Below are 22746 nucleotides of genomic sequence, written 5' to 3' on the forward strand. Positions count from 1 at the left end.
TTTCCCAGGAAACAGTCTAAAAAATAAATAATGAAAAAACACAACCATTCAGCGTTCTGTGTGGAGTTGGGGAACAAGTGTTGGCTTGGCGTTTTACAGTTTTCTTCAGGCAGAAGGTTTCTGGGAAAGGATCCAGAGACCGTGATTTAAACACTGGAAAAAAAAAGAAAGAAGAAAAAAAGAAAATGAGGGTGGGGGGTGGGGATGGGGGGGGTTAAAACAGGAACAGCCCGGATCACTCTGAGAGCAGTGGAAAAACAAGGAAAGAAAAAAAAAATTCTTAAGCCCATCAGCGTCAGTTTCAGAGGGCATCTTTGTTTGGCCTGCATACTAATAACACAGGTTTAATAGATGGGCTTTACTTCGGAATTCATTCATTAAAGCTCTCCACACAATGATCGCATTTGTTTGCTCAAAGGCCTTTTGTTTTTAGCTGTTTTTCTATTTTTTTGTTCTGTCTCCACAGGAAAGGAAAGAAACAAAATGAATAAATTCAGAGAAAGCCGTTGAGTGGGGGTATAATTGATTGGCGGAGGTAAACATCAGCTGGACGCACTTCTGGAATAGCAATTTTTTTTAAAACCCCTGAAATCAACAAGAAAAGATATCCTGAGCCAATCAGCCAACAACATACCAAAAAATCGGGCTATCGGAGCTGAATTAGGACAAACAGAGCAGGACAGGGAAAAGCAGTCTCCTCGCAGTCTATAATATAGACATTCTCTTATGGTGGTGCAAATTTCATCCCCATTGCTGTGCCTTTCACCTGTAGGAAGAATTCAAAGACATTTTTTGTGACACTGATTTCTAGTATGTTAATGATCTCTATGTCTGGTCTATCACTGTCCAAGTATTTGGCAGGTGTTGATTCCTACCCTGTGCTTGCCCCAGAGTATAATCACTGGAGCAGCAGTGTAGCATAGTGGTTAAGGAGCAGGACTCATAACTGAAAGGTTGCTCGTTTGATTCCCTGCTGGGGCACTGCTGCTGTACCCTAGGGCAAGGTGCTTCACCCACAATTGCCTCAGTAAAATATCCAACTGTATAAATGAATAACATTGTAAAATAAATAAATGAATAAACAGTAACTGATGTAAGTTGCTCTGGATAAGAGCGCCTGCTAAATGCCAATAATGTAATGTGCTGTAATTACTCTGTACAAACTCCTGTAAACAGGAGCTTATTTTCTGGAACTGTTGTCATTTTAATTTTGTTTACAAAATTGCACATACCATTCATGTAGCTCTTCTGTCATCTTGAAACTAGGATTGAGAAAGTGGTATTTCGTTGTCATGTAGGATTAACCCTGAAGGCCTGTGACTCTGAGTCCTTCCTGCAGGGACTTTGCAGAGAATGGGTCATGAATCTGGGAGTTTGTGCATTTTAAGGAGCATTTACCTCCCTGTGATAAAAAACGTCTATGGATTGGGGTTCAGGTTTTAATTTTAGAAGCTGGTTAAAGGTTTTGAGTTTAGGGTTCAATGCTGCCTATATTCATTCATACCTCCAACTAAATAAGATAAAAAAAAAATGATAAAAAAAAAACATTTTATATTTGACTTTTTCTGAAGATTGTAAATGTTATACTTTAATCTTAAGTAGAAGAAATTACCCAATATCTTTAATTGGATGCTATTGTTCCCATTTAATCATAATAGTATGGATAAACACAGAAAGCACTGTATATTTGTACATTCATACATGTGCTGTGCCACTGGAAGACACTCACAGGTGCTCACTGGCTCATCACACCTAGAGTTAGCGTTAGCTATAAAAATTCACACTTTAATACGCAAAGGTATTTGCTTGCGATTTCATGGTTACATCTGAATGTCTGGGTGGAACCAAGCAGAAGCCTTCTGTTACAATCTCGGAATCTGACCAGCTCATACATCATCTCACTTTTTCATGTCACAAAAGCTGTAGTGTGTGAAAAGCCTTTAGTGAATGGCCTTCTGAGTGGCAGCATGGATGAGCTGGCTGGCTTTTTTAGTCTCCCACTGACAGCAAGGGCTTTTCTGTGTCTGAAGCTTGTGATCTGTTCATACTTGGATGCTGCAGGATGGACTAAGGTGGCTAAGGGCTAAAATGGCAATCCAGGCAATGACGACTAAGGTTTCGGAGTGTGTAGTATCACTTTGTGGGTTAAGCACTAATTATGAAATATGACGCGTTACCTTTTCTTACTGAGGAAAACATGTGGCTGAAGCAGGCTTTTTCTAGGGTGCGTGCCATTGGCATTCTATTTCCAATTTTGAATACTCCCCCCCAAAAAATATACTCCATGTCCCTGCTATCAACTGCATAAGGCATCATCAAGTATGCCTACCATTTTATTAGTAAATCGTCTTGTGTGTGGATGCTGTACTTTTACCAAAATATCATTCACATCTTAATGCTTTGCTGTTGAAACTTCTCAGCAGCTTCCCTTGATGCCAGAGCTACAGTAGGATCTTACTAAATGCAGCACTGCCACCTACTGTTAATTACTAGGCAATGCATATAGCCTCATTGTAGTTCAGAACCAGATGTGCACAAATAATCATCAGTATTCAAAAGGACAAACAACTGAGTAACATCTGTCTGTTTAAAGTTAGTTTTAAAATACTTTATTGTTTACTCTATATACAAATGGACTAACTTCCTTTGCTGACAAAGCTCAAAGCCATTGTGCCACTGACAGTAAACATACAGAGGAATTAAGTAAAATGAAGGAAAAGAATCATGAAAAATGACTTCTGCTTGACAAATCTTTTTTTCTTTCTAAAAACAAACAAAAAAAAGGTCACTGACACATAATTTATGAATTTTTGTACTCTTTCAGTTAATGAACTGACAAACCGAATTGTTCTGAATACAGAAAATAAACAGCAAAAAGGCGACATTGGCGACAGTGAGAGATACGTTCACCGCAACGAACATGGGGTTACCATGGCAACACAGTCTGAGGGTCAGCAACAACACAGACAAGGGGATCAGCGCTATCACTTGTCTGGAGAGTGATAATCAACAATGTGCCCAGTCCTTTAATTACAGTACTTAATTACAATGCTGCTGTAATTACATTTCATAATACCACCAAACAAAATGAATTACACTTATATCAATCACATAGCAATATACACAGAGATAGTGCAGCACTGGTAATTATAATGATTGTAATAATAGCAATAATAATACTCTGTGACACCAAATAAACTCAGCAAATTCGTTCTGTAATAAAATCAAACCTCTGACTCACATGCTACTCCACTATAGACCTGATACTTTTGGTGGTCACACGACTGGTATTTTAGTGATGAAAATGTCTGGACAGAAGATGCACTCGTTTCTGTATGGGGTCTTAAATCTTGGCAAGATGGTGGGTCAGAGATTTGACTGAATCCAGGGAATAACTGGTTCATAACATCTATTGGTTCAATTGGTTAACATTGATTATAATATTCATACACATATGGTTAGGGACTTGCTCACTACGTTTTAGTCAAAGAAAGAGGCCACTGGGTTTAATGACTCCAAGAATAAAGATCAATAAAATCCACATCAGAATTAAACATCTTCCCAAAATTATTTGTGTGTTTGCGTTAGAAAATAGACAAACAATCCAAAGATAAAGTAGAAAAAACTAAGAAATACAAAGTAATTGAATAGTCAGAAAACTCAAGAGTGAAAGTAGAAAAATAAATCACAAATGTCACCAAGTAAATCACTGGAAGCTTTCACCAGTAGGGGACAACACGGTGAAGCATCTCACTGCCCATTTCCAAGTGTCTATGAAACCTGAGTAAACACAACACACTCTGCCCCCTGCTGGTCATCAACGCTGCTGCACGACAGTCAAGTCTCCAGTACACCCTCTAAAAGCTTTTGTTCCTATTCCTTACAACAGACCGACTGTAGCGCCAACAACTCCCATACCCTGGAGTGTAGCAATTATACGCTCAGTGTCTCATCAAACCGTCAGATGCTGGATGCCTTTATAACAACTTTCAAGATACTGGACAAAAGGAAAAGCAATTAAGGATTTATATTATCGTGAAACCAGCAAGACATGACCCTCCTGAGCAAGGACGCTCGTCTTGGAATGCATCACGACATGCTAAGAAAAACCCCTCTGAAAAGCTGATTCTCTGTCTTAATGTCCAGAACCTTTCCGGCTCCAAACCCTATCTTTTTAATTGGATAACACCTGACCAGGCAGGCATCCAATGAAGCACCACCTGATCAGCTAGATGAAAAAACTCAAACAACTGGAGAGCCAGTGAAACAATCTCCTCTGAGGATTACATTTTCCTGTATGCAACCGGCCCATTCCTCCGAGGTATTTGAAAAGCCATCTCTATTTTGCAGGAGATTTCACACATATTCCCAATAAATGTACGCATATTACTCGCAAAAAAATGCATATGAAATATAAGGTGAAATGCATATTCCATAGGTTTATGCACAGGTGTGCTACAAATAGCATGTATCTGCATAAAGATCCATCTACATCCCATGGCAATTACATATTTTCAAGAGTTCTCCACTGAGAGAAGGAGAAAATCAGACATTTTATTTTTCCTATAATGGTAAAGCACAAGAGATTTTTGTGTTACAGGTAAAGGTATTATTTCATTTACTTTGCTAAAATCCACACATAAATAATTTATTTTTAACTCATATGTTCAAAGAAACGTTTGCTGTTCAAGCTGTCCAAAGCTGCTTCCTTTGATATGGTCCAAATAACCATCTGTAAGTACAAATGATCCCCTAATAAGGCTCCTTCAAAGATTTTCCCTCAAATAAAGAAGAGGTGTCTTATCTGAAGTAGAGATATTTTGCCAGTCTCTTTCAGTGTGACCCTGACTGCTGTAGTGTAATCTTCTCTCCGAGTCTCTTATGCTAAGTGCTAACACACCCAAGAGTGCCCACGGCCTCCACTCAGTGCCATGCAGGAGTATGGGACAGACCTGGGCGCAGGCCTCGTGGTAGTCTGGTGTTGCCGCCAGGGGGCGCACTTGTGCGCCTCTCAGCTTGCTGCTACTACAACGGGGATACACTGGCCATATGAGGTACCGGGGTCAGACAGGTTTTTCATGGATACAGTACCTACAGGGTTTGAAAACCCTGTGACCAAATTAACTAAACTTTCACTAGAACTTCATTTGTTCCCACACATTCTTCATTATCAGTTATATCACCACATATATCACTAATGTTCTTGCTTTTAATTAAAGTATTTGGTTAAAATAAATGTGCAAATTATTTTGGAATGTAATTCAGTCACACCTACACACCGTGGGGCTGAAGCTAAACTAGCAAAGCAGATTGACTAATCTGATATATGTGTCCCAGGAAACTAGGCCCAGCCTAAAGACAACTTGTATAGCAGTGCAGGAAAGCTGCATGAGGGGAGAGCAAGCCTGTGACTGGGAGAAAGCTGATCTGCTGTTTTATACAATGTGAGTTTGCTGAGAGACTCAGTCTCCAGGCCTCCCTTGTGCATGTATGTGCATACTGTTAGAGAGCACAGAACCCCCTCGTGTTCATCCAGACAGGTAGTTCAAGCTAATGAGTTTACGACTGTGAAAGCAAACCAAAAAAAATACAAAGAGGAGAAAAAAAAACAAAATATATTTCGCTAAGTATGAACAAGCAAAAGACATGATGTGCGTGTGTGCGTGCATGTGTCTGTGTCTGTGTGTGTGTGTGTGTGTGTGTGTGTGCGCAAGCGTGAGTCTAAAACGTCTAAGACTGAGAACAGCCAACACGCACTGGTATACACACAATTCACACAAATATATAAACACATTTACACCAGGACATGTTCCAGTGTCAGACGACGGTAACAGAGGATGGTTCTGCCAGGTCTCTGATGGAGAGTTACAGTGGAGAGTGAAAAGATGAAGCATGCAAGAGGGAAGGAGAAAGAGAAGATTCAGAGACCAAAAAGCTGGAGACAGAGAAATGACCACTCTCACCCTCTGGCCTTCACCTCTTTCCCTTCCTCCCTACTGTTCGTCTTTCCACTCCCTTCTAACACTTGCCAGCTCTTTTCTGTTAATTCCTCTCATCCCCCACCATTTCTCCTCTCACTCCTCTCTTTCTCGTTCCCTCGCTGCTTAGCCCTTTCTACTCCCACCCTCTGCTCCCACCCTGGGCTCTCACTCCGGGGATATCACAGTCTCCTCCTCCTCTTCGTACTCCTCCGGGGCCTCCTCGCCCTCCCCCGCTCCCTCGCCCTGGAAGAGCTCCTCCAGCAGCTCCTCTCCGGCGCCCCCTGCCCGCGAGGCCCAGAGCACGGCGCCCTCCCTCAGGCCCATGGAGCGCAGCACCCGGGCATAGTCGGCGAACGCAGAGCCAATCAGCTTATGTGGAGACCAGTGGGTTAAGGAAAGAGCCATGCATTCCTGTACCCAGAACAGTGGCCCAGCACACACATCCATACCCAGAACACTAATACATTGCACACCTGTACAAAAGACAGTGAACCAGTACACATACCTGTGCCTAGAACAGGGAGCCAGCACACACATCCATACCCAAAACAGCGATACATCTCACACCTGTACAAATCACAGTGACCTGGCATACATGCACATATCTCTACGCAGAACAGTGATACACTGTCAAATTCCCTGAACAGCGTATGCAGTAGGTATATACATCAACCCACTTATGCATACACAACACACTATGAAGTGTGTGCTACTTAATTCCTCCATTCACATTCCATCATAGTCACTGAGGTTTCTGCCCCAGTCCCGGTAAACGGATTTCTGGCACAGCACTCTACACTACCAGAACAGGCATCATGTGGATCAAATCACAGATCAGCCCTGGAACGGCTCTGAAATTTAACTTGTAAAAATGACAACACCAGTATGTAGTAAGGAGGATTGTTGGATATACTCTCAGAAATCATGCTGGACTGAGTTTCAACACATTTGTATTTAATTTTCAAAAATTTCCTGCTTTCATTAGAGACAATGCAAGTTACGGTTTATGAAATTCTAATGGATGGGGAGTCATGACTTTGGCCAGGAAAATGACCACTGCCTCCAATCTGCTAGTATAAGAAGCACATGGCGGTATGTACACACACGGCGCTGAGGTGCTTAATAATGTCTCATACCGCGGGCCTCCAAGGACAGGAAAAGGATATTGGTGCTGTCGTTGGCCTCCATCACTCCATACTTCAGACAGGCATCGATGAAGAGCGCCGCTCGGTCAAAGTACCGCATGCTGTAGGGCGAAATGAAAACCGCACTCATCCCATCACGTTCCTCTAGTCATTACTTCCACAAAAAAAAAAAAAAAAAATGTCAGCTGCCGCACGGTCCCCTTCCCCCTCCCCATCCCCCCCTTTCTTTAGTAATTCCATTCCGGGAATTCACTGTGAGATTTCCTCTCTGTTTAACTGAGCATTAACATTCACCGCACTCCCGAACATTCAGGGTTCGACAGACACAGACGGGATGGGATCAATACTCCTGCAGATTGAGAATGCAGGTCGAGTGCGCGGTGCCATTTCTGCGCAAAGGCTCCAGGCAGAACAGAGCCTGGGACAGAGAGGCTGAGGGACAGAGAGAGCGAGAGGGAGGGAGGGAGGGAGAGAGAGAGGGACAGAGCAGGCCCTCACCCGTGGAGCATCTCCCCAACTTTGTGGAAGCAGCCAAGAGACAGGAGCACCAGGATGGCTTTGGACTTCTGGTTGACCTGAGGGGAGCACAGGTGCTCTGCCCAGCGCTTCAGCACATCCGCGCCCTCCACTGCATTCAGACGCACCTGAGAGAGAGAGACCGCCACAATGTGAGAAATATACACACACACACACACACACACACGCACGCACACACACGCACACGCACACGCACACGCGCACGCACGCACGCACGCACGCACACACACACACACACACACACACACACGCACACACACACACATACTCACATGTGCAATTCCATGCATGCAAGCACGCACATGCACAAACACACACACACACACACACACACACACACACACACACACACACACACACGCACACACACGCACACACACACACACACACACACACTCTTACTTCACCCAAGTTAAAAAGCCTTGGAGAAAGACTCGACCAAAGCGCCAAACTCAAGCACGCCCTGATGAGGTCAGAGTTCAAGAGCAATTTTCAACATTCCAAAATCCTGGATGGAAGAGTGACTCCTGTCTTATTAATTCTCTCTTGCTCATACGTTATCATTTATATATCTTTGTTTCGTCTCCTTCATGATAAAATTCACAGCCAAAATATGCATTAGGCTATGTCTCTATGGAGTCTCCATGGAAGTTTATGACACGCCGTAAGTTTCTGAGTGCATGACATATTAAACATATTATTAATTGCTTGATGTAAATTCACAGACATCTACAGGCAATATATACTCAACAGCAGTCATTCTGAACTGAGAAACAGCCTCTGAGTTCATAGCTTTGATGAATTCAGTGCATCTCTCCCCCACTCTGTCGTACCTTGGCCAACCAGGCAGCACGGTTCCACTCCCCGTATGTCTGCAGGTAACGGCAGGCGTCGGCTGCTTTATCAATGAGACACAGCAGCTGGACTCCCTCTGTGAGGCAGAGAGAGAGGGAGAGAGAAAGGGATGGAGAGGGAGGGGAGACACAGCGAGTGAGAATGGAGCGGCATGTGAGAAAGAACAGGAGGGAAGGTGCAAATAAGAAGTGAGAGAGGGAGAGAGAGGGAGGCAAGAAAGTAGGAGAAAGAGAGAGACAGAGAAAGGAGGAATACAGTACGAGCGACAGAAAGAGATGAAGAGGGGAAAAAAAGGTAGATGGAGACACAGAGAACAAGAGAGTGACAGAGGTGGAGCCCAAGAGAGTAGAGAATGCAATTACCAACCAATCAAGTTCTGGCACCACTTAAAGGACGGCATTTTCAGGGGACAGTACTAAAGTGTCTGCCATTCTCTGCTGGAGAGTTACTTTTAAAGTCAATTCTACCCAAGATCTGGTGATTGAACGCGTTATTGTGAGTGGTGTGTACGTGAGTAAGGCTACAAGTGCATGGGTGTGTGAGTGCGCGCGTGTGAGTGTGTGTGTGTGTGTGTGATCTTGACATGTACAAGTGCGTGTGTGTGTGTGTGATCCTGACATGTACGTGTGTGTGTGTGTGTGTGATCCTGACATGTACAAGTGTGTATGTGTGTGTGTGTGTGTGTGTGTGTGTGTGTGAGAGAGAGACAGTGTGAGACAGAGAGTCAAACACAGTCTAAGTTGATGAAGCAAAGGCCTGCATCTTCACAGAGCATATAGAGCAGTACCTGCCAGCTTGCCGTTGGCAATCATGTTGGTTGCCACCAGTTTGATGGTGCTCTGGGAGGGCCCAGAGGATGTGATGGTGGTGACCAAGCAGGCCTTGAGGGAGTCGCAGTAGTAGCTGGGGTTGTCTGCACTTGTCTCTAACAGCAGCTGAACTGCACGGTCCGTCTGCCGTTTTAGAGAGGAAGAGGTGAGGGGGTCATGGTTTAGACTATAGGGTGTCCTACACACACCCCCAAACACACCCACACACACATGCACACCCACACACACATATATACATTTATGTCCTCCCTTTCTCTTCTGTCCTCTCCTGTCTCTCACCGCTATAATGTCTTGCAAATACACCAAGAACATCTGAAGCAGAGGTTCACAAGCACACACTGCATTTGCACCAGCCATTTAGCGTCATTAAGTGTCATTTCTCCATTATTTCTGGTGCTTTCTCCCTCTCCCTGTCTCTCATGCTCCATAATGACACGTCTTAACAGCAGTCAGGGTGGGTCGCCAGGGCAACACTATGGAAGTATACAGTAATAGGAGTCTGGAATCTGACCCCTGTTGCCAACCCCCTTCCTTTATAAAACCATGATGACAGAGGGCAGCTGAAAAATGCCGGGGGGCCACCTGAGACAGGGTGATGGGGAATACGTGAGGGCGGGGCCGAGGGGGGTAAGACTCAAGGCTTTGATGGAAGTTTGGACGAGGATGTTACTCCCACCGGCAAAGCCCCTCCTCTCACAGGTCATTCATTTCCTCTGCACTTCTCGGGACTGTCATCATCGAGTCATTACTGCGGCTCGGCAGGTGTCATTTTCTCCCTCGCAGAAGCAAAAAACCCCTATTATCTTCTCATTTTCATCAGTCTGCGACCACCCATCGCGCTTGTGTGTGTGTGTGTGTGTGTGTGTGTGTGTGTGTGTCTGTGTGGGGGCACTGCTGCTGTACAATTAACTGGAGCTGTATCAGTTAATAACCAGCTGTATGAAAAGAACAATCTGTTATCCAGAGTCGCATGCATAGCTGAGAGGATCTTCTAATCAAAGGCCATAATGTAACACAAACAATATAAAACTTGACTCAATCTTTTGCTCTAGTTCAGAATTTTCCAGCTTTTTACAGATAAAGCACATTTTGGTGTGAGAAACCTTTGCCAGTGAAAGACAGCAAGCAGACATCCACAGCGGTGCTACGCCATTATGCCGAAGTGATCAGGCTGCATTTAATGCTCTGAGAGAGACGCTAACTCGATCACGCAACACGGGGCAAGCTCGCGCCGCCGCTGCTCCGTCTGTCGCTGTCGGGAGGAGGCATCGCTCAGGAGAGCGCTAACAGCTAACAGGTCCTTCTGCTCCTGCACACTCTAGTCTAACACAAGTGTTACAGCTCACACATTTACATATTATCCTCTGGAACAGATCTGCCTTACATACCCTTTTCTTTTTTACCTTACCTCCATACATTTTTCTTTTTTCTTTTTAAAGTTCTTTTTTAAATCCCTGTATTTAACAGAGTGCACTACATGTGGAATTAGAACATTGAAAACCACTGTTCGTTGTGAGATATCAAAGTTATGGCACCCTAGACGATGAGTGGGGGGCAGTTATTGTGCAGAACGGAGCTGTATCGTGCAGTACTGACTAATGTTGTGTAACTGAACTTCAACATGTGTATGTGAGTGGTAAGTTTATTGTTAAATGTTATTCTCATACTACAGCCCCAGAGTCTTGTTGTGAGAGTGTACCTGTAATGTGGGTGCTGTGACTCACCTGTCCCAGCAGGAGGAGCTGGTCAGCACACTTTTTGGTGTGTTCATAACTGGATCTTTTCACTTCCTGTAGGTGTACTCTTTCCAACTGAAACCTCTGTGATGGGAGAGAGAGAGAGAAAGAGAGAGAGATACAGACAGAGAGAGAAATCATTTTTGTAAAACTGAACAAATTAAATCACAAAAGTGGTTATTTAAAAAGGGAGATCTAATCAATTGAAATTCTTTACGGAAGGAAGTACAAAAAAAAAAGCCAAATCAAAGGTAAATCTGGGGTTACAACAAGGATCTTAGAATCCAGTATATAGGATAATCAGAACCCTACAGACACACCAATTACTGCACAGGAGCTTAATGATAAACTGAAGACCCTAAAAGAAGGAAACGCTAGTGTGCCAGTCAGCATTGATGGAGATGGAAAAACAAAGCAGCCTGAGCAACATTAGGTAAGGAGGATAGGATACTTCCCTGAAGGCCGGAAAGGGTTTATAACACCTATATGCAAGAATGGGAAAAAAAGTGTAACCCCAGCTACTGAAGCATGTGAGGTCAGTATCCCGGGGAAGGAACTCTGCTGTATAATTACCTCCTTAGCCTTCCTAACAAAACACAATGCCTTGCGTAGGAGTCCGATTTTCACTTTTTCGTACAACATCACAGATCTGACCGTACTTACACCGTAATGAACCCACACATCCACCAAACAAACACAGGAATTAAAATATCTGTCCGCTTCATCTGCTTTAAAACTGGATTAAATTCCCTTTGGCTCAAAGGGCTGTTTCTTAAACTTTTTCAAAGCAGGGGTAGTGGGTGAAGAATATGACATCATAAAATAAATGTACTCAAGGAAGAAATGTGGTGTGAAAATTGGCAACAAAAGTACATAGTTCTTCCCTCAAGGGCATGGAGTTAGACACGGCTGCAAGACTGTGTCCAACACTCGCCATTTAAATTAATGAGTACCATAAAGAGACCATAATAAAGGCTATACAATAAACTCCCCCCATCAAAACTTTGGCAAAAGGTTTCTGAATGTGTTATTCGGCCAGCTGCAGTTGAGCAGTAACAGTGATGCTCAGACGTCTTATTTATTTACTTATGTTTATATGCTTTATATAACACCTGTGAAAAGGTCAGAAAGAGAAAGAGAAAGAGACAAACAAATGCGATTTTAATGCACGAAGGCTGTATACACAAAAGCTAGTTGTGCTGTACTGATACCGTACTACACTGCAGATGCAGTATGTAAAATTCAGACTAGTCTGAATCTAACATTCGTTTTCACTTCTTGTTGGTCCTCAAAAAAAAAAAAAAAAAAAAAACAGTAGGAAGAAGAGAGAGAGGGGCAAGGGAGAAAGCTCGAGAGACAAGGAAAGAGAGAGGGTAGACAGAGGAGAATTTAAAATTTAATTTGAGATGAAAAGAACTGAGAGGGATATAGAGAAGGGAGACAGGAAAAGGGAAAAAAGGCAAGGCAAGAAGAAACAGGGAGCGAGCAATGGAGAGGGAAGGGAGAAACAAAGGAAAGTTGTGAGGAAAAAAGTGACGGGGGAGAGAGTGAAAGTTGAGGAACAGACAGAGACGCAAAGCATGACTAATTCTCTTTTGATTGCAGCCCTGTTGCTGCTCTCTGTTGTGTGCTCCCGCCGCCGCCCCACGTCACACCGCTCGTACGCGTCCTCCGCCTGCTCATGTCCCACTCCCGCGAGAGCCCTGATTGTGCCCCTCGTACACGCGTCAGCGTCGGCTCGGGGCCTACTGACAGGAAATCAAAGTGAAATGCAAACGCCCCGCGTTTAGAGCAAAGTAATAATAATAATAACCGAAATGAAATTTTCCGAAACTGGGCTCCTCAGATTTCCCCGGCATGGCAGAACTAATCATTTTCCAATTCGGTCAGCCGGGGGGGGGGGGGGGGGGGGGGGGGGGGGGTTTGCGGGTGCGGTGATTACAATAACGCAGGAGCCGGGTCCTGAAGTGCTGCCCCTCTCTCTCGGGCTGCGGTAAAGGAGAGGGGACAGTGACTTCAGTGACTTCAGAGACTTCGGTTTTGAAGGGAGAACAATTAGATTGTCAATTTTGCTTTACTGCGTCTATTTCATCTCCGTAATCTCCTGTGCCCAGCCGAAACACACATAAATACGACTATGTAAACAGGTCTGTGAGTACCTAAAGGAAAGAAAAGAAAAACAACCGCTCTTCCACAGGGACCATGCTAATCTTTTGCCAATAAGCCTTGACCTATCAAGGACTGCCTGTCAAATTCTGATTTCTGTTTGAATTTACATTCACTCTGACAGGTTCTCTCTGGTGGTTCTCTGAAAGGCAATTCGGAAATATAAAAGGTGCCATTTTTATTTCAGAGTTTGAGCCCAGGGGTTTGCAATCTTATTTTTTTTTTTTGAAGTATGGTGAAGTATTCATGTTACCCACAATTCCTTAGCTGAGATCTTGCACACAGCGCCATCACCACTTCTGATTACCCTGGTGAAAGCTGCTTCTGCTCATCCTGTATGGTTTTTAAAGTGTTCTGTCAGGTCAGTGTGAGGAGGTGACCCAGCTGGACTGGAGTCAAACCATAAAACACCTTAATCAAAGGACAATTACAGCACTGTAATGTTACATCTTGTGCTATAAACCCATTTATACCGCTGAGAGCTCTCGCTGGCACAGATCGGGCTTTAACAGCGGTGTCCATCCACCTGGCAAAACTAAGGCCCAGAGCTCACCAATCCACATCTCCGCTTGTAGCTGTTAGAGGTTTCTTCTGTGTGATTTGTGGTTTTTTTTCACCCTCCTCAAGTACTGCTCTCACAGTCATGTCACATGACCTTTTCAGATTATTGGTCTACATCCAGCTCTGCTCAAAGAGAGCTTCCCCATCCCCATTTCCCAATGCCATCCATGTTTTTAATTACTCCCCCCCCCCCTCCCTCTGCGGTGTCTTTTTATGAAACTGAACTCTTTGCTCAACACACCGTCCTCATCGTTGAGGCGCAATCTGGGACAATGCGCAACACGAATGAACGTGACTGTAACCAGTAAGACACTCGGGAATAGCCCTTCTCTTGCTCTTCACATGGAGCCTACTCCATTGCCGTGGCAACCGGCTGAAAGAAGAGCTCCGTCCAATCGCGGCCGTTTGGGTTTCGCTAACCAACAAAGACTTCACTGTGGCAGGAAGATCAATGCTTGCATTTAAAACACAGTTTTTTTCCCACCTTCTTGAGACAAAAACAGTCAATAACCTGGGGGTGAAATAAGACTGTCTCCTTTGGCTGGACCGTCAGCGCTGACACCTCTCTTCAGTGTTTTAAAATTCCTCCGCTCCGGATCGATTCTGCCCGAAACGGAGCTGGCTACAAAGAAGGGTCGGCTCCTCACCCGCCCCGGGCCACTCTCACAGTGCAGGTGAAATTCGACGAGGAAAGGAGTGAGAGTTTTGACCTGCTGCGCACAGAACAGTAAAATGGATCGAAGCCCACCTGAAGGCATACGTTCGAGCACATGGAAGGGAATATAAAATATGCGCTTTGTTGCTGGGGAGTCAGCTTTCACATGAGGAAGTCAGGGTTGCCACATTTTACAGACCAATCCTGTATTTCTGCTGAGTAACCTGCATTACTTGTGTGCAGAAAGCTTAATACAATTTGACTTTTACAGATTGAATATTGAAGGGTTACTTAAATACCCATACCTCAGGGGAACTGCGCTTAGCTGCAAGAGAGGTGGACTGATCTATGTGTTCCTCTGTGCTTGCATGTATATGTGTGTGTGTGTGTGTGTGTGTGAGAATGTAAACACGTTACCTGGAAGTAGGAGCTCTCACACAGGACGTCGTGGCAGATGTCCAGGTGACAAGCGGGTCCCCCCGGGGCGGTTTCTGCCTCCGCCTGTCCCTCTGGGACGGGGACGCTGAGCTGGCGTGCCTGTGAGAAGGACTGCAGGTAATGCGCCGCCACCGTCCAGAACTGCAGGTCCGACTCATCTCCAAAAAGCCTGGGGAGGGACACAACCACACCCCTCAAAAGCCCACCTGTGCCGGACGATCTACCATCCATGTAAAATCACCTGTGATCTGAACATATGCATGCAGGTGCTCTACCAATGCATATTAACTTCACCATTGAAAGACAAAACCTGTTGCTAGGCTACACGTCCTTTGGCTTACAGAGGAAGACAAAGACTTGGCGGCAGTTCTGCCAATAAAATACAGCACAAAAGAACCTCCGTGCAGACATATCCGAGTTATGAAAAATTTCTGACGTGGGGTTTGGATTCAAATCCAACTTTGAATCAGTAAATCTTTCGTACTGTACTGTAGGGAGGAATTACCTACTGTGGTAGCTGGGGAGGGCGTTGTATTCTCATATTCTCAATTGAACTACGAGATGAGAGCGAGAGAAGGGAACACTACACACAGGCAGCTTCAGAAGCACCGGAATGCATCTGTGCTCATTTGCATTGAAAAGCGGACTGCTGCATCATGGGAGTGGGCTTTCTTCCATGTTACCGTGAGGTCTGCTTGAACGAAGAAGCTTCACTCAACTTCATACTAATCTTCTACAAAGGAGTTTTTCATCCTTGTGTTGTGTGGTCTTTTCCAGGTTCCTAGTTCCCCATTTTTTTCAAGGTAGCAGGTTTTCTGTCGGATATGACTGGCTTGGCAGGATGACAACACACTGCAATAGGAAAGCGATTGGGGGGGTGGTCTACATACAACTGAAGGCCACAACTGAGCTGACGGTGTCCCAGACAATCACGGTTTAAATACACTCTGTGGGCAGTGGGTTCAGTGGGCAGAGCACACCTACAGTACCAGTCATATGTCTGGACACACCTGATTAAGACATAACACATTTTGATCTAAAGACTTAAATGCTTGAAATTTACTCCTTAAACAATTAGAAATAGAGAAGCTGATTTCTGTTAATTAAAAAAATACATTTTTGCCACTTTGTATAATCTAAAATATAAGATAGTTTTGATTTGTTTTACCATTTTTAGGCCACTGCATAATTCCACTTGTGTTATTTCATATTTTTGATATTGTTACTATTATTCTAAAGTGTGAAAAATAGTAGAAATAAAGAAAAAACCCTTCTACGTGTAGGCGTGTGCAATCTGTGGACTGGAACTGTATGCCCAAAGAGCCGTGAAAGGGAATGTTCCTGTGAGGCCAGTAAAAAGACCTTTCTCGAGGGACAGCTGTGAGGGGAGGGTGCTGGCGGTTACTCGCTCACCGTGACACAAGCAGACAACGCTGCAGCAGGTTCAGCTCCGGGTCCTGAAGAACGCTCTTAACATCACTGACAGACGGAGGAGAAAACAACAAACTGTTAAAAACCCTTCCAGGTAATCGTTACGTCAAACAGCCAGGACATCTCCTCAAGCACTCACAGAACTACCCTGCAGATTTCCACATTTAAAGAGTGTGAAGTGAAAATTACATTTCACATTTACTAACAAAAACAGGAAGGGGTCACAATTAACATAAAGTAATGATCTCATGAGCGAAAGTGTAACACAGTGATAAGGGCCAGGACTCATAACTGAAAGGTTGCTGGCTCGATTCCCCCCTGGGGCACTGCTGTTGTACCCTTGGGCAAGGTACTTGACCCACAATAACCTCGGTAAATATCCAGCTGTATGAATGGATAACATGTAAAAAAAAAAAAAACATAAGTATATAAGCTGCTCTGGATACCCAAACATAATAGGCACACATCCTATCTTCTGAAACACACACATAGCATTTAATGTCAAAGGATGCATTCAGTAATAAAAAAAAGCCTCAGTAATTCCCTGTGACTGAGCTGTCTCCTGCTCCCACAGAGACTCAGAGCATAGGTATCCACTCACTTGGAGAGAGAGTTGAGCTGTTCCTGGATCAGTCCCTTAATTTCCTCCTTCTCCGTGTAATCACTACAAAACAGAAGCATTAAAATATTTAGAAGAAAAGGCTTACACCCTCTGGAGAACTTTATATTAGGCTATTAAACTAGTAGCACATCAAAGATACTGACAGTACCCTGAAATTAATTCCAAACCTCGTACCATGGGTCAAGTTTTCAATTGAAAAAAGACACACCGAAAGTAGGCTTGTCTGTTCTGAATACTATCTGTTAAACGGTAGAAATAAGTGTCTTTTCAAAATTAATTTATGCTGATACGTTCAAAGTTGATTTTCCTTTTGAACATACTCTTCAGGAAATAATTTTTTTCATTAGAACTTTCAGTGCATTAACTCCTGGCGGGGTGTTGAGAGGTACACCTACACTCAGGTGCCATGCACCTCACGCTGAGAGCGGACAGTTACTGACGCTACGCCTGCGTCTGGATGATGTGAGGATGACTCTGAGAGGGCAAGGTTGTTGATGTTACACCTACACTTGGGAGATGTCCATTGTGAAGGAGCCGGACCAGGGCTGCAGGAGGAGGAAGGCCTTCAGGGTGAGGGAGGCGCGGGGGGGCAGGAGGTACGGACACCACACTGGGTCTGGGGGAGAGAGGGAGAGAGAGAGAAAGACAGGGGAGGAAAAGACAGGGAAGAGAGTGAGTGAGTGAGAGAGAGAGAGAGAGAGAGAGAGAAAGAGGAGGCGAGAGAGAATGAGCGAGAGAGAGAGAGACAGGAGGAGAGAGGGAGGGGGAGATTGACAGAGACAAGGGGGAGGAGACAGAAGGAGAAGATGGATTAGAGTGGAAAAAAAGAGTGGCTATCACAACATAATTTGCAGCCCCTCCCATACCCTTAAATCACTGCCCTTTGTCTTTCTCCATATGATAAGAGTCTGACACAATCTGTCACACACATTTTCAAAGTGAACCCATTCCTCTGCCCTGACAATGAAACAGATCATGACAGGACTACATCCTCCTGTGAGTGCTTTTCACATTCTTTCTCTTGCTACCTGATCTTACCTCACCTTTTTTCCTCTCCTGCCTCTCTACCCACTTCTCTTGTCTGTTACCGCCCCCCCCCCCCCCCCCCCCCCCCCCGTTCTATCTCCTGCCATCCTCTCCTCTCCTCTCCTCACCGGTCAGGTCCTGCTCGTCCATCCTGTAGCTGGCCGACTTCATGGCCATCTCCAGCACCCGGATGCAGCCGTCGTCCGAGGCCAGCACCACCTTGTCCGAGGTGCACCAGTCGATGTCCAGGATGCGGTGGGACACGTTCCGGCCGAACCTGAGGCTGCTGACCATCTGGACCTGGGGAGGACACAGGTGTGGTCAGTGCCCACGGGGGATGGGAGTCACTTTGTACTCAAAACAGCCTTTTTCCCCCCTACAGAGCCACCTCCTGTGCCAAAGACTGGCAGCAATTTAAACTCAAACACAGGTGCCGTATCATTAAGACCATTACGAGATAATGAACGTAGCATGGCTTGACTTTAGCACTTTAGCTAAAGCATCGCACTTCTACCTATTTTGGTTTCGCCACCTGACGTCGCATCTCCGGCTCCTGTGTGTTGGGAGTTTTGAATAATGCAGCTGTCAGAGGAGAGCTGGTGCGTTTCCCACTCTGACCCCCCCCCCCTCCACTCTGTCACCCGCAGGAGTGGAAGTGCTCTGTGCCGCTCTGTTGCCTGCAGCCAATGGGGTCACAGCTCCTTGGGGGGGGGGGGGGGGGGGGTGTGAAAGCATGTCTTTTCCCTTCAGCACAGGCTGTTCCAAGGCCTGAATAATTTTACCCTCAAGTTTTTTTTTTTCTTCCTTTTCTTTTTTCCCAGTTAATACTTCCATGTTTGCTCAGAAGATGAATACCATAGCAGCAGCTAGAAGCAAGGGAAGTGTGTTCATTTATCGTTCTTTAATGTTCCATTCGGAGTAATCTGGAGAGAAAAGCAAGCTTTCTGCCCACGGTTCGTTTCAACAGCTCTGTGGAGAAGGGTGTTGATTAAACTGAGTGTGATGAAAGACTTGCGGAGCGGTGAGATTTATTGCTCTTAATGGTTACTTTTGGTAACGGTTCAGAAGTGCAGGCTAGCAGTGAAGCAAGCTCAAAAAGGAGCAGACGCGTAAAGTGGTAAAGTGAATAAAAGGAAGCAAAAAACCAAAAAACAAACATTTACACTCACGATCGCTGTCACACCTGTCACTGCAGAGGGATCTTTTACAAGCAGAAATAAAGCAGAGCCAGCGCTGAGCGACTCAGGCTTTACAGAGGAGGAGACCAATGTGCGCTGCAAGGCCAATGCTCGAGTGTGTGCCCTGATCCCGGCAGCCTGCGGGTTCAATCTCTAGCTGAGTCACACCAATGACTCTGCCTTGGCCTCAGCGTTTTAGAGATGGATTGTGGGTAATAGTCCTGTGGTAGACTGGCGTTCAGTCCAGGGGCGTCTGTGTGTTCATGAGGCACTTTGTGCCATATAATCAGGGTTAGCTCCAACACGGCACGGAGGCTTGGACGGGGCTTCTCACTTTTCTCTGCGCTGTGCTGAGCTGTGTGTGAGGGGAATAAGGACATGACAAGGACATAACAAAGTTAAACGCAGTGTGATGTCTCTCCCATTAGCAGGCCCACCTCTTTGGTGTCCCAGACTTCTGCCCCATCTGTGTACATGACCAGCAGCTTCTGGTTACCCTTCCCAGGGGCGAAGCGCAGCTTCTTCACCCATCCTCTGTGTGTGGGGATACTCCTGAGGACGACACGCATAAACCTGAGCGTTACTCTCTCTGTCTCTCTGTCACACACACACACACGCGCACACACACGCACACACGTGCACACACGCACACGCGCACACACACGCACACACGTGCACACACGCACACACGTGCACACACGCACACGCACACACGCGCGCACACATGCACACACACGCACACGCGCACACACACACGCACGCACACACACGCACACACACGCACACACAAGCACACACACGCACACACACGCACACACACGCACACACACGCACACACACGCACACACACGCACACCTGGACCACCTCTCACCTGGACAGCCGGGCCTTCAGGTCCCAGAAGTTGAGGTTGCCATCCACATCCCCCAGGACTAGCGTGTCCCCCTTCCAGGCGATGCAGGCAATGCTACCCATGCTGCCCTGCAGATGGAAACAGGGGGCATCTCAGAAGAGCAGTAAGCACCAATGAAAACCCTTAGCTGGGGATACCTCCCAAGCCTGCGCTTTACATACTACATTACATTATTGGCATTAAGTAGACATTCTTATGCAGAATGACTTAAATAGGTTACAATTTTTTAAGCAATTCTGGGATAAGCACCTTGCCGAGGGGTACAACAGCAGTGCCCCAACAGGGAATCGAACCAGCAACCTTTCTGTTATGAGTCCTGCTCCTTACCGCTCTGCCACACTGCCACCCCCACTGCCATATGATCTGGGTTCCTGCCGCCCACTTACCCCAGACCCTTACCCACCATGCCACACACCTCTGACACGGAGGACCCCTGGGCGCACGCCTACATGTCCCGCAGTGCTGCCTAACAACATGCTCACTGCTCACTGCTTCTCCACCTCCTCTTTTGTTCAGAAATAGCTGGGGCATTAGTCTCTACGCCTGTTTGCAGGGAGCATTCAAGGGCTGCTAAAAAAGCCAAGCGCCTTCTGCCCCAGCGAGAGCTTATAGCATCTTTCTGGAAAGGGGGGAGAGAGCAGAGGGTGGGGGGTGGTCACGGGCCATGGGCCACAATTTTAACATGGTTTTTATGGTGGATAATAAGAGCTGGAACCAAGTGACCGCAGCAAGCTCGCCCAGAGGCCCCACATCCCTCGTACATTGTTACTGTTGTTTAATGGGCGCTGATTTGTGGCAAACTAATCATTACTGTTAAGCATGTTGGCACAGCACAGCATAATAATCTCATAAGTTGTCAATAAGAAAGGGAGGGGGGGAGAGAGGGAGAGAGAGAGAAAGAAAAGATTATAGATTGAGAAAGAGGAGACAATTTAGCAAAAACTGGGAGAGAGTGAGAGAGGAAGAGTAAGAGAATTTCGTCAGAGAGAGAATGAGGAATGAGTAGGACAAGATCCGGGAGAGAAAAGAGAGAGGGAATTAAAACCATGCATACAATAACTCCACGCCGAGTCAAGATCGAAAACAAAAGAGCAGGCATATTTGCTCAGCATGAGAATGAGACAGGGCTGCGGTTAGAGTCCAGTGCTGTTCAATATCATATGGAGCTGACTGCTGTGCTGGAACAATCTGCCGCCCCTGAGCTAAGCCCCGGGGACAGGGGAGTGAAATTCCGGCTCAATGCTAATGACTTGCATTTCGCTGTCATCCACAGAACAGGGGTCACAGCAGAGCCAGGATCTGCAGGAAAAATGCTGTCAGAGCTGGGCCTGGATGGGTAACAAAACTTAAGAAAAATGGTGGAAAAAACACCATTTGGGACACCTCAAAATTTGCCTAAAAAAAGTTCAGGAGGAAAACTTCAACTGAACTGAAATATGAGTGAAAGAGAAAGAGGGGGGTACAGAGATAAAGAAAGAGAGAAACAGAGAGAGAGAGAGAGACGGCGAGTTCCACAGGTATGCACACAGAAAGCGAGATCGAAAGATACAGAGAGAGTGGCAGAGACACAATGAGGGAGAGAAAGAGAGATCGACAGGTAGGCAAAAAGAGAGAGGCAGAGACACAGAGAGTGACTGGAAGACAGAGAGTGACAGAGTGTCAGAAAGAGGGAGAGCGAAAGAGCATGCAGATGAAATGGGCCAGTCTAGAGAGCTCCCTCAGACAGAGCAGCGGCTGTACAATCCCGCTCTGATCGCAGAGTCTAGAATCAGCCTGCAGGGAGCCGCAATCAAATGCTAATGACCGCGGAGCTCAGCGTTTCTCGCTTCCTTTTCACAGGCAGTAAACCACAGAAAGATAACCTTAATAAATGAGCCGTGTGCTAATGGCCTCTCTCTCACGATCGGCTGCTGGAGTGAAACTGGTGGCCTCCTCCACCCTATTCCCCCCTCTTCAGAACAATACTGAAAATGCAATAAACAGTAAAGGTCTGAACTGGTTTGGAGAATAAATACACACACACACACACACACACACACACACACACACACACACACACACACACACACACACGCACAAGACAACAAACCCACTCTCAGACAAACACAAACCAAACACACTAGCCTCTGCTCCAACCTCTCAATAAAACAGAATACAAACAAATAAATAATCAAATAAATAATTAAATAAAAGATTGAGAGAGGAGGCCACTTGCCGATAAGAAAGGAGGCATAAAAATAGATGAGATCATAAAAAAAAAAAAGGCGACACTTGATGACACAGCCAAACGGATCGTACACCATTCCAAGCGGCCTGTCAGGTTGTCACGGCGATTACAGCCCAAGGCCCAGCGCTGGGACAGGAGCATCAAAAGAGCCCATCAAGTTCTGAAGCCGCAGGTTCTGGGAGGCTAGTGCGGGGAGGGGGGTGGGGGGGGGTGCTGCACGGGCACTCGAATGCAGGCTTTGTTTGTGCTTGTTTTCTCACATTATAATGAGAAGACGCCGTGCCCACACGCAAATAGAGTCGTGTGAGTGTAAAGCAATCTGGAGAGACGACAGTGCTAGACCAGATTTAAAGCCATCTATGAAAACAAGGCGGTACGACCAAGAAGGAAAACAACACATTTCTTAATTGTGTATTCCTGTTTCTTTGGTGCGGGGAAAACAGCCTT

At 45.7% G+C, this 22746-nt stretch overlaps 1 protein-coding gene across 1 annotated transcript in view; it reads right to left on the reverse strand.

The window, feature by feature from the left end:
• Nucleotides 1-2743: 2743 nt before the first annotated feature.
• Nucleotides 2744-22746, reverse strand: part of wdr11 (WD repeat domain 11) — a 51787-nt gene continuing 31784 nt past the window's right edge. Inside the window, exons 17-29 of the mRNA XM_036546793.1 lie at nucleotides 20034-20140; nucleotides 19599-19713; nucleotides 18112-18283; nucleotides 17465-17573; nucleotides 16937-16999; nucleotides 16318-16383; nucleotides 14884-15073; nucleotides 11073-11168; nucleotides 9306-9471; nucleotides 8497-8594; nucleotides 7625-7770; nucleotides 7148-7227; nucleotides 2744-6355 (exon numbers count right to left, since the gene is read on the reverse strand). Coding sequence (XP_036402686.1) covers nucleotides 6147-6355; nucleotides 7148-7227; nucleotides 7625-7770; nucleotides 8497-8594; nucleotides 9306-9471; nucleotides 11073-11168; nucleotides 14884-15073; nucleotides 16318-16383; nucleotides 16937-16999; nucleotides 17465-17573; nucleotides 18112-18283; nucleotides 19599-19713; nucleotides 20034-20140 — 1617 coding nt within the window. The 3' untranslated portion in view covers nucleotides 2744-6146. The remainder of the gene's footprint in view (nucleotides 6356-7147; nucleotides 7228-7624; nucleotides 7771-8496; nucleotides 8595-9305; nucleotides 9472-11072; nucleotides 11169-14883; nucleotides 15074-16317; nucleotides 16384-16936; nucleotides 17000-17464; nucleotides 17574-18111; nucleotides 18284-19598; nucleotides 19714-20033; nucleotides 20141-22746) is intronic.

This window comes from Megalops cyprinoides, chromosome 15 (genome assembly GCF_013368585.1).
Source record: "Megalops cyprinoides isolate fMegCyp1 chromosome 15, fMegCyp1.pri, whole genome shotgun sequence".
NCBI lineage: Eukaryota > Metazoa > Chordata > Actinopteri > Elopiformes > Megalopidae > Megalops > Megalops cyprinoides.